This window comes from Oryzias melastigma, linkage group LG14 (assembly GCF_002922805.2).
Source record: "Oryzias melastigma strain HK-1 linkage group LG14, ASM292280v2, whole genome shotgun sequence".
Lineage (NCBI taxonomy): Eukaryota > Metazoa > Chordata > Actinopteri > Beloniformes > Adrianichthyidae > Oryzias > Oryzias melastigma.
Window position 1 is genome coordinate 24,495,356 of NC_050525.1, and position 16,173 is coordinate 24,511,528.

The 16,173-nt window shown below is 34.7% G+C and overlaps 2 protein-coding genes across 3 annotated transcripts; one reads left to right on the forward strand and one right to left on the reverse strand.

Annotated features, from left to right (window-relative positions):
• Positions 1-481: 481 nt before the first annotated feature.
• On the reverse strand, positions 482-7,716 carry zw10 (zw10 kinetochore protein). Its single transcript, XM_024266489.2, has 16 exons — positions 7,506-7,716; positions 6,986-7,120; positions 6,789-6,890; positions 6,617-6,694; positions 6,307-6,466; positions 5,859-6,011; positions 5,514-5,711; positions 5,284-5,420; positions 5,014-5,196; positions 4,425-4,648; positions 4,281-4,352; positions 4,034-4,203; positions 3,801-3,931; positions 2,196-2,327; positions 1,917-2,119; positions 482-745 (listed from the first exon to the last, which is right to left on the reverse strand). The coding sequence occupies exons 1-16, from the start codon at positions 7,608-7,610 to the stop codon at positions 625-627; spliced, it is 2,304 nt and encodes a 767-aa protein (XP_024122257.1). The 5' UTR covers positions 7,611-7,716; the 3' UTR covers positions 482-624.
• Positions 7,717-9,113: 1,397 nt separating this feature from the next.
• On the forward strand, positions 9,114-15,619 carry mks1 (MKS transition zone complex subunit 1). Of its 2 annotated transcripts, XM_024266779.2 has the most exons (19): positions 9,114-9,285; positions 9,382-9,477; positions 9,569-9,690; positions 9,789-9,841; positions 9,921-10,088; positions 10,227-10,324; positions 10,518-10,646; positions 10,900-11,004; positions 11,189-11,297; positions 11,412-11,468; positions 11,709-11,751; positions 11,823-11,885; positions 11,972-12,042; positions 12,940-13,009; positions 13,082-13,189; positions 13,317-13,450; positions 14,213-14,295; positions 14,373-14,470; positions 14,650-15,619. In XM_024266779.2, exons 2-19 carry the CDS (start codon positions 9,401-9,403, stop codon positions 14,751-14,753), a joined length of 1,692 nt encoding a protein of 563 aa, XP_024122547.1. In that variant the 5' UTR covers positions 9,114-9,285; positions 9,382-9,400; the 3' UTR covers positions 14,754-15,619. The 2 variants fall into 2 exon arrangements, with proteins under 2 accessions (XP_024122547.1, XP_024122546.1); XM_024266778.2 differs by having other exon boundaries at positions 9,114-9,477.
• The last annotated feature ends 554 nt before the right edge of the window (positions 15,620-16,173 follow it).

Below are 16,173 nucleotides of genomic sequence, written 5' to 3' on the forward strand. Positions count from 1 at the left end.
CCTTCCAATTTTAATAAATATATTTTTTACTAAAAAAAATGTTAAAAGTTGAAAGAACAGCCAGCACACAAAACCTTAAAAGGTAAAAGGTAGCAGCTTTTAAATGTGTAAAACTTTATTGATAAATTATCTGAAAGCAATGTATTCATTAATACATTTTGAAAGAACACTTTGAAAAGCCATCATTTTGAGTTCATTAAAATCAAGGAATAAATACATTATAGCAGAATTTAGCTTAACAATAAATCCAATATCAATCCAATATCAAAATGACTAAATTAATTTGGAAAAAATGTCAATGAAGAAAAGCTGAGAGATTTATGGGGTCCTAACCCTGAATTCCTCATTGTGTTATTTGTTGTTAATCTTACTGGTTACACAACATCAGTTCAGACCTTTGGAGCTAATTACCTTCTCATTATGCCAATATATGAAGAATTAACCGTAGAGTGAACAATTCAATATATTTCCCACACATTAATTAATTCACACATCATTTTTACAGCTTTTAATTCCAACATTGTTGTAAATATTTCAATGGAATAACACAAACTTGGAACAAAGGCATGAGTACAGGTTTTACATAGAGGTAAATAAGTGCTGTGGAAGTTTTTGGTCTTGGATCTATTTGATTTTAGACAAAGCAACAGCTCTTCTCTCCGTGTTCTGGAACAAAGCTCGGATGAGATTCTTCACTTCTGAGCTGGAAAACTCCACCGCCAGAGGACCTTTAGCATTCGCCCACCTGTGAAGAAAAGTCCATTTAAAACTAAATATACATTTAAAAAAAGTTTCATTTGGAGTCTGAAAGTAGACAAGAGTGTTTAATAAGCCCAGTTTGGAAAAATTAAAACCCTTGACTTTTAAATAAATATTTGTAAACACAGAAATGTATTTGTTTAAATATTTTCTTAGTTTCCTTTTCAATATATGCTGACAAATCTTTACAAGTTTCTGTATATAAACCTATTTGGACAACTATAGAACTAATCATTTTGCAGAATTTTGTAAAACACTTCGAAATTTAGAAGGGTGGAGTCTATGTGATGCTACAACTCCTTAAAGATCCACTTTGATGAATTTTGCATTTTTAACATATTTTTGTGGCATTTTTCTGATCATAGAGGACACATATAAAGACGATTAAGCTTAAAATTGTATTTCTGAGTATTTCTTCATTAATATTGTCGTAAATCAGGAGCTAACGAAAAAAAAAATGGTTTGAAAAAGCTTGTAATTGTAATGTGTGGAATTTAAGAGTACTTTCTAGATAAATAATTAATGGTATTGTAGCTGCAGGATTCCTGACAACAGTTCAGTGGGTGGTGCTGCAAAAGAATATTATGGCTAAATGGGTGGAGTTTGCTGCATAAGTGATTACTTATATTAAGTTTTTTAGTGCCATCAGATGGTTCTTTATAATGGAATTTCCCACAGATGTTGTTGCATTGTTTTTAAGACCATAAGACAAGTTTCCTTTTATGGGTACTTAGCAACACTGAAGCTCCGCCCACTAAGCGAGTTTTAAAATTCTATCTCAGGTTTGTTTTCAACACACTTTAAAAATATGTATTAGTTTGTCCTTACTGAACTACCACAAAACCAATAATTCCATTCAATTTGTGAAGTTTCATGTAGTTTTTTACTTTTTATATATAATCGCAGAACAAATTAGAGTGGTGTGCATTAATAAACTAAAATCTTAAAACTAACAAATGTCTTAACATCCTTACATCTAAAAGTATGGTTTCAATTGAAACCTTTGGCTAGCAAAAGCAACATTTATTAGCAACAGCTACAAAATGATAGAAATGCTTTCAGCATTCGGCAATAAAATAGTTCTAGTTTGAATGTTTTATGGCTTCAGAAGATATTAAACTCAACTGTTTACATAAGAGTCTTCTGTTCTTTCTTACCGGTCAACAATCTCCTGCAGGTTTGCTCGCAGCACGATGACAAGCTCCTTAAAAGTGCTCCACTTCTTCACATAGAGAGGCACCTCCTCCTGGTATTTCTTATTCTTGTTTTCTTCAACCACAGGGATAAAAACCAGTGGGCCTTCCTCTATTATAGTTTGGCACAAAGTGTGGAGGTGTTCTCCGTCTTCAGAGGAAATGTCCTGTAAAGAATCAAAGGGGGCAAAATAAGTGTTTGGTCATGAACAATAACCATGTTTATAACAGAGACAGAGATACCTCTAGCATCATAATTTTGCTGATGATTTCTGTGATTGCCGTGTTGAGGAGGTTCCCCATGGCTTTACAGTAAATGGTGACTGGAAGGACGTCCTGCCAGACTGTCCCGAGCTGCTTCAGCTGATGGATGACCTGCAGATCAAAGAGGAGAAGCAAAGAAAAGACCTGGGAATAACTAAACAGACTCTCATATTTGTAACAGCTCTTTTGAGAATTTTTTTTTTATTTTTACTTTATCAGTTAGTTTTATATTTAAAGCTCGGAATTTTACGCTCAAAATGTTTTTTGTTTTGTTTTTTATTTAAATTGTTGTGAATCAGGAACAGACAAAAAAAAAATGCTTTCTGATTCTGAAAAAGAGATAATTTGTGATGTCAAAACAACATGCTCTCTGCTCGATGACTAGATCCATGTAAGAATCTTCGTAATCCTCATCTGAGCTGGCATCTGTCTGAAACTGTACGCTGGATAAATCCAATATTCCTTGACATTTTTGAGCAACGGAATTATTAGATTGGGGGTGTGAGGAGCTGTAATAATACAGATTATTAGGGCCACCAAAGAAGAAAAAAAAGGGAATGTAACATGATTAAAAATTGTAAATGTATTACTTTTAATCTAGTAAATTTACTTGTTTTTTTCTTCTTTGTTGTTTTGTGTTGACACAGGACAGTTCATTTGGAGAAAGGAGCGTTTAAAAACACTATTTACATTCTTTTTTTTTTATTATTCTTTGGTGTTCCTTTAAAACATGACAGATACATGGTGTAAGGTGACGAATGGGCTTCTGGCTATGTGAATTGAAAGGGCAGAATAAAGTGGAAGTCCTCCAAACGTGTGTCTCTGAGCTCCTTATTTTACATATGAAACTCCGCATTACAGACATCGAACCCTGGAAAGCCGACTACACTAATAAAAATTAGATTTTGACTCGCTAAAATGCTCAGCATTTTTTTGTATTTGACAGCGATCTGGACATAAAGTTTCCCAAGATGCTGCACGTTTTTCAACTTCCAACGTGGCTCTGATATACACACAACTTTGATTCTCTTCTCATTAAATTATCACTTTTTTTCCTCGTAAATTTGACTTTTTTCTTGTAAATTTACAAAAATTAAAGTAATACATTTATGACTTTAAAACATGCACATTTACAAGAAAAAATACATACATTTAGCCTATGACCTTTAAAGTAAAAAATATAAGACTTTATTCTTGTAATTTAATAGTTACAGCTTTTTTTCCGCAAATTAACGAGATTTAAAGTAAAAAGCTAAATGTTTTAGTTTTGTTTTTAAACTGACCCTAATACTCTATCGTACTGCAAGCTAACGGGAAAGCGTGTAAACAGAGAACTCTCAGCAACAGGGATGGGTAGAGTGGGCGGGTTGCTCCGGGCCAGTGGTCCCGCCCACATCTCACAGGTGAATTTCTAATTAAATTCTGTTGCTCTGCAGAAACTATGTCCTAGAAACGACTTTACTTTTTTTTTTGGCAAAAAACGACAATCATAATTAAAATACCACTGGGAATGCTTTTACAATAGATCAAAAGATGATCAGAGAGGGCCGTTAAAGACGAGTTTACCACAGTTTCTCCTCTCACCTGCCGAACTGCTTTGCTGGCTGCAATGTAGTTGTCTTCATCGTCCAGGTTGCAGAAGTTGTGAGCAGTAGAAAGCCTTTCCAGCAGTTCTGCTTTCTGAACATTTAGCTGTGTTAGAAAGCACTGGGCACCTGCAGCAAAATCAAATCAGAAACCCCACAAAATTACGGCTCTGAAGACCCAAACAGGTTGATCAAATCAGGGGCTTGTTTTATGGAAAGCGTGTTGTTTACCCAGTTTCCTGAATCCGGGCACCATGTCAACAAAAGTCGCAACTCCTTCATTGAGCGGCTGCGGCAGGTGAGCTCTAAAGTAGTGACCCAGGGTGAGCAGGTGGTGTGCAAGGTACATGCAGTTGTTGTGCTGGATGGCAGCTAAGTGGGGAAACTTGAGAAGGTTCTCCCTGGATGGAGAAAAAAAGCAGAAATGTAAAAAATGTAGATAACATGTTTAGTTTCTAATTGGAGGAAAGATTCTTACTTGTGATATGTTGGTACAACATCATAGAACAGCTGGAAGATGTTCCTCACTGTGAAGAAGAGTTGTAAGGCACTGAGGAAAAACAAAACCAGTCGTTCAGATGGGAACACATGAAGATTCAGACACATCAATGTCAAACTGAACCTTTGTGAGGAACTTCCAACAGCTTCACAAAGAGTTTTGACCGCCAGCTCCATCAGCTGCTGCACCGACTCGCTGATGCGACAGGCGGGCAGATGCAAACTCCACGCAGATAGCTGCTTTGAGTTCTCCATCAACACGTCCGCCTTTGAGACCTCCTGTTTCAGCTTCACTCCTGAACTTGGAGCAGGTAACTTGGGAAGATGGAGTTTGGAGTCTGGTGTGATCTGAGGAGGAAAAATAAAAGAGTAGAAGAGCATAAAGTTTGAGGATGCAGTTTTTGAAACACTTCAAAAACCATATCAATACAGTTATTTATAAATTCCATTCTATATTAAAGTTTGGGTGAATATTTGATTCTGATCAAGATCAAGGATATCCTACATCGGAACATATTTTCAATAATTTAAAATGCAAGTGGCAGGAAAGCTTTGACTTTTTATTTTTTAAGTTTTAACCAAAGTCCTTTTAAATGAGGGCTTTTTAAAAACATCTTAAAAAGCAAAACAGCTTTATATCTGAGAAGGATGCTCTGATATTTTTATCTCGTGTCACTCCCACGTTTTTTGTCATGCTGACATTTTGGAAATACCTTAACCGTGTTGTGCATTTTGGAGGTCATCAGTTTGCGTGCTGCGACGATAACATCTTTGCACTTTTTGCTTGCAAAGTGGCAGTTGACATTTCTGGCGTATTTCAGCAGGTCAGTGGAATCGCCCTGCAGAAAGTCCATCTCCTTCAAAGCTTTCTCAAACTCCTCGGTTTCTTTGATTACCTTAAAACAAAAAAAGGCAAAAAAAATGTCACTCTGCCATGAATGAAAGTAATGAAGAAAATAATGTACAAATCTTTTACACTCTACCGTGCTGTAATTTTTCAGCTCGCTGCTGTCGGTGGGGATGGAGTTGACGAGACACTCGTGGATAATACACTGTGACATTTCCTCCCAAATCAGCTCCGCCAGGATAGCAGAGAGCTTTTTAGAACCAATGGATACATCTGGGAAACAACAACACCATCTGTTGTAAGTTTTAGTTATGACAAAAGCTGAAAAGTTTAGTTGCTTTAAAGAAGATCTGTGCCATTCTTTACCCAGCAGGTGTGTGTGCAGCGTCTTGAGCACCAGGTGGAGTTTACTGAACACCTGTGAAGGGGCAGATCGCTCCTCATGGCCCGCTTCTACACACTGCAAGGCCAGGGTGGTTCCCTCCCCCTGCTGCTCCGATACTCTCACAGACAGTGATGAATGCTTCACCAGTGGCTTCAACATGTATTTTAAAAGCACCTGGCCTGAACAGCACATAAAAAAGGGATGGTGGATTTGTGAAAAAATGATTCAAAGTTAAGTTTATTTAAAATACTGCAATAAAAAACAACATTTGAGTTGTGGCTACGGTTAAAGCAAATCCTAAATTGTGCATTAATGTTTGTTCTTACTGAAGAGTTTGATTTTATGCTGAAGCTCCCCTTGGATTGCCAGAGCTTGTAGAATGCAGCACAGCAGAGCTGGTGGTTTGGGTTCTCCATCTTTACTGCTGGCATCACTCAGGGTCAGCTCCACCTTGTGGACAGACTTTTCATCTGCAGGATCTGAGTAAAATCATCCAATAATGGTAAAAACTTGCTGAATCCCCTCCCCAAAATATACGTGTTTTTGCAACAGCCTCTAAGTAAGTGTGCAAATCTAAGATTTTCCTAGTGGAGATCTTAAATCCAATGTGCCGGAGAAGAAAAAATAAGTAACCTCAGTCTCCTCCTATTCTGAACAGATTTTGGTGTGATAACATGACTATCATAATCAAATAGTAAAGAAAGGTACTGTACTTAAGTATTAAACCAACATTTGGGTAAGAAAACAAACTAGCAGCTTTTCACCATGTCTTACCCTTAGTAGGGGGCAATTTCCAGATGACAAGTCGCTTCCATTCATCTCCAAGGTGGTAAATTAAGTTTTCTCTTTGCACCGTTAATTCAGAGCTCAGGGCAGTGAGCAGCGGCAGCTCTGAGGTCTTCCAGCTTTTCAGCGAATCCATACTCCTCCTTGCCTGAAACAAAATCCTGTTTAGCGATTTTTTTTATACGTCTCTTCAGCTGCAAATTATGCTATTTTTACCCCTATTTTTTTTTAAACCCTCTTTTGTTCTGCTTTTGTCTATCTGTAAAGTATGTTTGAGTGTGATGTTAACAGCTCTTACCTTTTCCAGATTATTGGCTGCATCAACATACTTTTTCTCAACTAAGGCTTTGTTGTATTCTTCCATTGCGGTGTGGAACTAAGTGACACAAAAGAAAAAAAAAATAGCGTCAAGACATGTTTGCATGTGTAAATTTAAAAAAAAAAAATAAAAACAGTAGAAAATGACACACTTCTTTAAGGTGTTCAAGCATTTTTATTATAACTGTGTTCCTCTCCAACTGCTGCTTCAGCTTTGTAAATTCAGTTACAGCCACATGTATGTTCTCCTGCACCTGTATGAAAATGAAATAAATAATTTTTAAAAGGGGTTATCAAATAGTTATGATACCATGCAATAAAATGCATTTAGCAAAAGTTTAATCCATACCTCTGTCTCTATGCATGCCTTAAGTGCATCCATTTCTTTAGAAACCACATCCACCTGCAGCATCAGCTCTTCTGATGCTTGCAAGCTTGGTAGGAATTCATTATATCTTTTGTTAATCATGTCACAGACTTCTTCCTGAGGAAAACACACGTCAAACACTTATTCACTGCATGCTGCTTAAAATTATTAAGATAAAAGGACACATTTATCTGTTGCATGTTAGCATCTACTGACATTAAGTTAAATAATCAAGTGTTGTCCATATCAGAGCGATGCATACAGCCACGTATGTCTGTTTGGCTAACCAAAGAAAATGCTAATGAAGAAAAAAAGTTTCTTTTTTTCATTTTCAAATACTTTTTGACTCGTTAGTAACGTATTTACTATTCTAAATGTAGTTTTAAATTAAATATGAGGTGCTACATCCCAGTGAAATTATCAATAAAGGGCTAAGAGCTAATGGTATTTCAAACTTTGCTTAGCTTAACGTTAGCATATGCTACATTAGCTAGCAGTTTACCTTCGTATCTTCCACCTTCCGCGACATTTTGCTGATCTTACTGACCAAGTCTTCTTTTTCCAGCTTACCGGAGCTGGCAAGCACTTCAGTTACAAACGAAGACATATTGTACAGTATTTTAAAATATTTTTTACAGAACTTTCACGCATGAACACAAGTCCTCTGTTGACCCGCCAGGCAACCTGATTGGCTCTCGAAATGGATAGTCACATAAAGACCCGCCTCTTCCGGTTTTCTATTCTTCCTGCCAATCATAGTCCCTGTCCCCCCTCTCAGAAAAAAGATGGAGTTTGGTTTTTTCAGCCTTATAACAATTCTGATAATATCTCTTTATAACAACTTGTGTATGTCTATTTACAGCTGTTAGTGTCTACTTTTTTATGAGGCTGATATATATTTTTTTATTTTTTTTCTTGGGTAAAATTGTGATACAAGAACACATACTTTTTATTAAAAAAAAACTCCTTTTCATTTCTTCTTATTATTTAAACAATTTAAACATACGTTGAATTTTAGATCACATTTTCTCATGAAAAATAATCTTTTAAAAGTATTTCATTATTGCATAACTAGTATATTTTGCTTACACCAAGTTTTAGAAAGGGTAAAAATCTTAATTCATTATCTGAAAGGTAACCATTGTTTTATAAGATGACTGCAAGACATTTAGTAATATATAATTGTTTTTTCTTTGTTAAGAACACACTTTTACATTTTGTAAAACAATACCCTTGACTCTTTTCCCACACATTTGTTGTTCTTTTGCTTTATTTTTTGATGCACAAAAATAAAATACTGTTCTTATTCAGAATAATGATTTGATAAGATTTGAAATATCTTATCAAATCAATAATATCTTCAGTGATGAAGCTCTTTACAAAAATGGTTTTGTTTTTTTTTTTTTAAAGAAAGAAAATACACTTCCTACAGGATTCCATTCTTAAATACTTTCTTGTTATTTCATGAGTTTTTTATTCGACTGGAAATAAACTCAGTCCATTCAATTGTTTCATCTAATTAGAAACATGTACACTTTTTGTAGAAAAGATCTTAAGATGCAAGAACCAATTTTCTTTATGATTTGAAATTCTTTGATAACCTTTGGAAAAATTCCCACATAAGATTGCTTCTAAAGTAAATATTTCCAGAATAATTTCCAGAATAATTCACGCTTTAAAATGGTGGGAAGGATATTTAAAATTTGTGGCGATACAATTTAATTACTCTTTTATTTATATTTCGTATTTCAGTCCACTCCACACCTATATTTATATGTAAAAATGTATTCAGTATTACTCAATTTACCTTTTTTAACTTTAACCTCAACTCTGTAAATAAATAAATAAATACAAATAGTAACCTTTTTTTACTCGCCTATAATACAACATTTTAAAACTATGGCACTTAACCCTTTCAGTTTGTTTTTCTTTGTCCAATCATTAATAGTTGTTATTATTTCTTTATTTAAAGACTTTTTTGTCATTTTATGAAATTTTTTTACCTTCTGTTTATTTTATTTTATTTTACTGTTTTTTGTAACTTTTACATTTTAAAACAGAAAACACGACTTGTTTGGATTTTTTTAGACTGAGCCCCTCTTTCACCACTAGATGGCGACACCACGCTTGTAATGTAGTTCGCCAACTTGTAAATTACAAAGACGAAGAAGAAAGTGTGCGATCTCTATGGAAACGACAACACTTGATTTGTAGTCTTACCTTTTAGGGGTTATTTTCTGCATTAGTTTTGTTGTTTTGGACATTTTTTAAACATTTTAAAAGTTAGTTTATATATTTTTTCTTATTTATAATTAAAACAATCGACAAACTAATCTGACCGACGTTTGGCTAACTACTGATGCTAACTTATCTTTTAGACTTGTTTGCTAATTTCTTATGGCAGACGGATGGAACACAGATACGGGAGAAGCCGTGTATCGATCGCGGGATGCTGTCAAAAACTTGAAAATAAAGTAAGTAATCTAAACAGAGGTGGAAAAAAATTTTATTTTCCGATTCACCATACCAGTTTTTTGTTGGCTTTTGTTTGTGTGAACGCTTCAGAGTTCGGATTGAGAGGGTGACCTCCACAGCAGCCCTCTCTCAGCACCTCCAGCAACAGGTTCTGTCCCAGCAGGGCGGGGAAGATATCGAATTGAAAACACTTTCATCGCCGGCTCAAAAAGGTCAACTAGGTTACTTTGATACAAGTACTGTTTATATTTATGTATTTTAAGAAAACGTCCTCCTGTCGGTAAAAATGATTATGCCGTTCTAATAACAGGTGACAATGAAGATGAAATTGTTGTTGGTTGGCAAGAAAAAATCTTCAGCCAGGTATAATATAGAATATTTAAAATCCTTGTGCTACCTTTGATAAAAAGTATTAAGAGTCAACTAATGTGTGTCATTCCAGTATGAGATGGAGTTATTCCAGAATGAAGCAGCCTGTCAAACTCCTCTGGACCGACAGTATCACAAAGAAGTTAAAGCCCTTCTCAAGGCCAAGAACCGAAGTAGTCACAGGATTTTCACATACACCGATCATGATCGCTACACCAACTGTCTTCCTCTCCACCAACTGGTATGTTGTAGAGTCTGGAATCACTATTATCTAATCAATTTATTTGGTTAAATATTTAATTTGCATTTTCTAGATTTTTTTTTCTTTTTGCAAATGAGAGATTGCAGGTTTAAAAAAGTCTTGTTTTGATCTTTACAGCAGCACACTGACCTACTGACCACCACCAAAACAGGTCCCACCTTCCTGGCTGAAAGGATGGCTAGTGTAAGAAACAGACGACAAGAACGGCGAACCATGTAGGTGAAACATCAGTTTTTCTTTAAAAATGAGCAAAAGATCCAAATGAAATTCTAAGTCTCCCTGGAAAATCTTTTTTTTTTTTTTTACTTTTTATTTATATTTTGTGTACTTCAGATTAGATTAAGTTAGTTATGGTGAGCCTTTATGAAAATGTTGTTCATTCATCAGTGTGCTTGCTTTGTTTTCCAGGGACAGTAGCATTCCTAAAACTAAAATTATCAACTGGGAGCCCACAGAAGAGTTTGTGAAGAGCAGTCGTGTGGTGAATAATGCCATGCAGACTATGCACATCATGGGGGACCTGGGCCCTCCTGGAAGGTACGGCCAAAATTCACATTTGAAGTTGCTCAGTTGGTATCATCATCTGTACGAATGACCTCGCCACAATATATGTATAGATTATAGTCTCATCACTGGTACTTAGATTGAGGATAAAGCTTCTACATGTATTTCTGCATCTGATATCAAGCAACTCATTTATTTTTTGTATGATATGTATAAGAGGTGAATTTTGTAGTCTCAAAGAACTCTACTAACCATATGATTGGATGTTTTTTGTGTGTATATTCAGGCTCGGTCAAAAAGAGAATGAATGCCTGCTGATAACCATAAAAACTGACGGTAATGGAACGGTTATTGTAAAACCTGACTTCAACAAAGGCAAAGAGCCTTACAGGCAAGTTTACAGCATTACAGGTTTACAAAGTTTCTAAATCTGAGAGTTAATCATATGTTTTTAATGTATGACTCAAGTAGAATGATGACAGTTGAGTGAAAAACCTAAAATGATTAATAAAAAATAAAACTGCACATTTAAAAGCACCACAAAACTTTTACAAGATGTTTGTGTTGTTGCACAGAATTGTCGCCGAAGGAGCAAATAGAGAAATATGGCGTCTTACTTTGGAAAACATCTCTGCAAGCATGAAATCAGAGGAAAAAAACAAGGAGCAGAACATGTATAAAGATGTGAGTCGATATCTGTTTTTCTAATAAACCAGGAGAGAATTCTAGAACTGTTTTATTGCAGAAATAGAAGATAATAACTGTAATGATGATAAACTTTTTTTCTCTTTTTTATAGCTGTATGTGAGACATAAAGAGTACCTCAGTGGTCTCGTCGGACAGGACTTTGAAATGGTAAGTTGTTTTAAAGTAACGTTTTTAATAAATATGTTGTTGTTATCTCTCAATAATATACTTGTGTGTGTGCAAATTCTTACATTTAAGGAGCTGTAACAAAAAAAAAGAATTTTTCGTTAAAAAAAAAATGTATATATAGTATATATATATATTCAAGAATATGTTCTCACTTCAGTAAATGTTGGCCTACAATTAGTCATACAAGTTATGTGAGTTAGTGAGATGTCTGTTGTTCAGCCTCCTGCAGGTACTCTGCGTTACCTGATGAACGGAGAAATAGGTGAGTCAAAAGACAGATGAGTTACTAATAATGAATGTTTAGAATTTATAACTTTTCTATTTTTTTTACAGTCTCAGCTCAAGGCTTTGAATATGACAACCTCTACATCCACTTCTTTTTGGAATTGCCCAAAAGTAAGACATAAGGACCAGTCAATTTTTATTTTATTTTTAAAACGTTGTGTTTACCCCTTGAACTCTCACTGATGTTTGTCCTTCAGATTGGTCCAGCTTGCCGTTTCAGTCTCTGTCAGAGGTCACCCAGACCTGTCGGACCAAGTCTCTCAAAAAGGTGAGAACATTTTGCTTAAGCTTATCTTGGAAAGCTGCAAACTTATTCCACAACATTTTGCATAAACTAAAGGTTTTCAAGACAACAATAATAATCTCAAAAAGACGGAAAAAGTCAGAGAATCAGTGCAGCAGAGTGTCATGGGGGCTATAAAGCTCAACCTCTTTATAATGCTGTCTTCAAAATACAATCGCTGGATATCAATGAATCCACAAATGACTTTATCCCTGGACATACGTGTCTGGTGCGTGATGGTTTATTTAAATATTATTTTTAATATATGTTAGGGGTCACTTCATTAGCTCTGATTTAGTTTTTGTTGGTTATATTTATACATTTGTGGCTGAAATGCACCAGAAACAGTAAAATAAACTTTTTTTTTAATCATTGATGACTTTACTGCATTTGCTACGTTGACATGATCCTGTGGTGTAGGATGTCTTTTATTTTGAAAGGAAGTCATGAAAAGCTCTGACAAAGTTATTTTGTATTTCATATTTTTAAAGCTATTTTTTCTTCATGTTCATGTTTTATCTATGCCAGAAAACACAACAGTTTATTTGGGTGTATCATGTTAGTAGCAAAAACATAAATATAAATCGGTATCTTGTTTTTGTAGAGTGAATGAAGACTTTGTGACTCTAACCGGGTTTTAGTTGGCGAGAAATTGACCCGAATGGCTCTTTAAGTATTGAAGGTTGCAGACCCCTCCTCTATAGGAAGACATCTAAAATGATCCATACAAACTGAATCACTCTAAATAATAGCATTAAGACTCTTTTCCATATTTTATTTTGTTGTTCTGACAAGTCATCACTACATCTATTCTGATGTTTTGTTTTTTTCTTTTAAGAGACAAATTCATACTTTAAAGTGCATCTTCCTTTTTGTCTTCAGGAAGATGTGGCTTTCTTCAGCTATCCTTTCACTTTTGAGGTTTTTTATATGAGCGAAAAAGACGGTGAAGGTTAGTATCAGCTGTTATTTATTATTGCGTAATTTCTTTTTTCTGAAACCTGGTTGTTTTTCTTACTTTTAGAAGGCATTCCTCAGTGGCCAGTTATTTACTTCAAGGTTCTTTCTTTGGACTTCTGGCAGCGCTATCGAACTGAAGGCTACGGCTATCTGCTTTTTCCTGCCACGCCTGGTACGGAGTATTTACTGCAACCTCATTTTAATTCACTTTTTTTGTTACTCTTTAAGATTACCTGCTCAAAGGTATTTCTAAACGGTCAGCAGTGTTTTTATGAATTTTGTTTGTGTTTGTACACCAGGTAAACATACCATGACGTGTCACACATGGAGGCCGATTCAAACGGGGACGGTGTCTGCGATGAGGCGCTTCTTTATCGGAGGTTCTGCTGAGCTTGAAGATCACAGTTATGTCAGAATTCCAGGAACATTCAAGGTGAATCAGAGCTGGTACAAACAAAGTTTCAGTCTGCTGATTTTTTTTTTTTAAAGTTCAATAAATATTTTGAGATTTTATCAATACATATACTCTTCTTCTGGGGCTGAGTTTCAATAATTGAGTCATTGAAATTGGGTTGATCTTAGCTTTAAAAAAAATCATTCTTCAATATTTTAAATACTTTTTTGTTAATATTATTTTCTAAGGCAAACTTTGCTTTAAGTCAGTTTTTAAAGTCAAAATTTCCTAAACTATTTTTTTATTTATTAACTTTTATTTAACCAGGAAGTTCCATTAAAATGAAAAAATCTCTTTTTCAAGGGAGTTCTAGCCAAGAGGCGACAAAAAACAGTTATTAATTACAGTTAAAGAATAAAATAACACTTACTTAAAAACAGTTATAAACAGAAATTAATCAATAAAATTTGACGTTTTTCCAGTTTCACTAGTTAAGTGAAAATTGATTTTTGTAACCAAACAAAAATTAATTTGGGATAGAAATCTAAAAAATAAAAAATATATTTATTTGATTTTTTTATTAGATTGAATTGAATTGTAAATTTTTGAATCAAGATAAATCATTTAGTTCTGCACTAATTTCTGGTGGAAACTTAGTTAACCCATCTAACATTTTGCAAATATCAGAACAGCACACAAACAGACCATAAGTAAAATAATTTCTTTAGGTTTTTGATGAACAGGGACTTGTATTTAGTGTTTTTGTGTATGTTTTATGTGATGTTATTACGTCTGCATCAGGGGGACAGACTGAGTCGCTTTGGCTTCTGCACTGAAACCACAGGAAGTGTCACTTTTAATCTGCACTGCATCCAGCAAGCCAGGTGAGTGTCAGGTAAGGGGTTAACAGACTCCGTTATAGCAACACCATAACTACAATTGTGTCTGTGTTCACATTTAGGGCATTTGTGGATGCTGCTGTTCTGAGAAGGAGGAGACAGAAGGTTTTTGAGCATTTGGGAGGATTTAGTCAACAAGGAGCTGTTTGCACCATCCTGGGTAAAAAAGAACAAAAAACAACCTTTCCTTTTATTTCCTAATTGAGCGGAAATTCTGAACATCATTTTTAAAAACTACATTTGTCGAGCTATTGAGATGCAGTTAAGATTTAAAGCTTTACTGTATTTAAATGTCAACAACAGTAACATTTTATAACTTTCTTTTTTTTTCTCTGTCAGAGGCTTTTCAGAGGGCGAGGAGGAAGATGCAGGAAGCCAGAGAAAGTCTTCCAAGAGACGTAATAAACACTGGCTCCCAACTCCAACAGGAATCCTCAGCATGAGACTGAAAAACAAACAATCAGTGGAGCTGAAAGGAAGAAGATGCTCACACAGACTCTGATTTTGGAAAGAGTGAATTTTACTCTCTCCGATATACTAGTGACCAGTCCAGGGAGCATTTTTGGACCATTTCAGGTTTTAGCAATTAATGGGTCACTTGTTTGGTGGTAATGACGTTAAACAAACATTCGTCCACTCAAATTTGTGGAAAAATGTACCAAACCTGCCTTAGAAATGCAGGAAAATTTCACAGCAGTTTTTAATCGCTGAGAAAGATTTTACAAATCAACTCAGGAGGTTTTATGTTTTTATTTGCAATGAACTCTTTTGTAAAGCCTTTTTGTGGTTTCCCTTCATAGTTTTTACAAGGACCCTTCTTAGTGTCATAGGATCTATTTGGTGCAAAGCAGAAGCTTTAGACTTATGTGACCCTCAAAAGGATCTTCTCAGACCTCATTTCAATTTACCTGACTGCTGCTCTACCTTAACCTGGTTCCATGAAGCACCACACCATCTTCAAGTCTAATTTTGCTTTTTTTCTCATTTAAACTCAGTTAAACTATTAGTTTGTTGAATTACCTGGCCCTTAACACTACAAAACCGTTGGTTACAGTCTAACGTCATTGAAATGTTAATCCTTTCTCCTGAAGTTCATATTTCACAAAATAAACAATCTTTGTCATAATTATCTCTTTTTAGAGCCAATCTTAAGCATCCTTTCATTTTCTTTTGATCAGTCTATGCACTGTCTGTTCTGATGTTATGCTTGATGCAGGAATGAATAATGCTTGGGTCAGAAATATTGTGTTTCTTTTTTTGCATTTTTTTTACAGAAAATTTTACAAATAAATGTGTTTACTACAAAATATTTTGCACAATTTCAATCTTGTATGTTTGTTAGTTTACTTAAAGCCATTTATACTTTTTTTTTTTTACTACAAAACTAACTTTTTATTTAATTGCATTAACCTTTGAGGCACTGTGTATTTAAAATAAAGGTAAAAAAAATTAACCACTGGTATAATGGTTTGGAGTAGTTGGCCTTAATGAGCTTTTAAAAAATGTTTAAGTGATTTCTTAATCATTTGTGTGTGCTTTTTTTCTTTTTTTGCAAGGCATCACTTATTTGAGAAATTAATGCATTTTATTTGTAGAAAACGTATTCTCTGTTTTTGTCTCTTCACTTTGATTCTATGAGGGTTTACAACACATTAGAAACACATTTTAGTGGTTCCAATACAGCACTTAATGTTAAAAAGGTTTTCTTTTGTATATTTTCCTTCAGATGCATTCTAATAATTTCCCCTGTTGAAATTAAGATGCTCTGGTAGGTTAAAACAACAAAATATCTGCCAAATAGGAACATTGAATTGTCAAAGACAAAAATGTACGTCTTAAAACAAATTTTAAAACGGGTTGGGA

What these genes read in the sequence shown, in the direction of transcription:
- zw10 (XM_024266489.2), bottom strand. Translation starts at nt 7,610, where the DNA reads ATGTCTTCGTTTGTAACTGAAGTGCTTGCCAGCTCCGGTAAGCTGGAA. An exon ending in AGCTGAAAAATTACAGCACG is followed by an intron (nt 5,197 to 5,283) that starts GTAGAGTGTAAA and finishes TTTTGTTTTAAG; the next exon opens with GTAATCAAAGAAACCGAGGA. An exon ending in GTTGGAAGTTCCTCACAAAG is followed by an intron (nt 4,353 to 4,424) that starts GTTCAGTTTGAC and finishes GTTTTTCCTCAG; the next exon opens with TGCCTTACAACTCTTCTTCA.
- mks1 (XM_024266778.2), top strand. Translation starts at nt 9,401, where the DNA reads ATGGCAGACGGATGGAACACAGATACGGGAGAAGCCGTGTATCGATCG. An exon ending in AAAGGCAAAGAGCCTTACAG is followed by an intron (nt 11,005 to 11,188) that starts GCAAGTTTACAG and finishes GTTGTTGCACAG; the next exon opens with AATTGTCGCCGAAGGAGCAA. An exon ending in CACTGCATCCAGCAAGCCAG is followed by an intron (nt 14,296 to 14,372) that starts GTGAGTGTCAGG and finishes GTTCACATTTAG; the next exon opens with GGCATTTGTGGATGCTGCTG.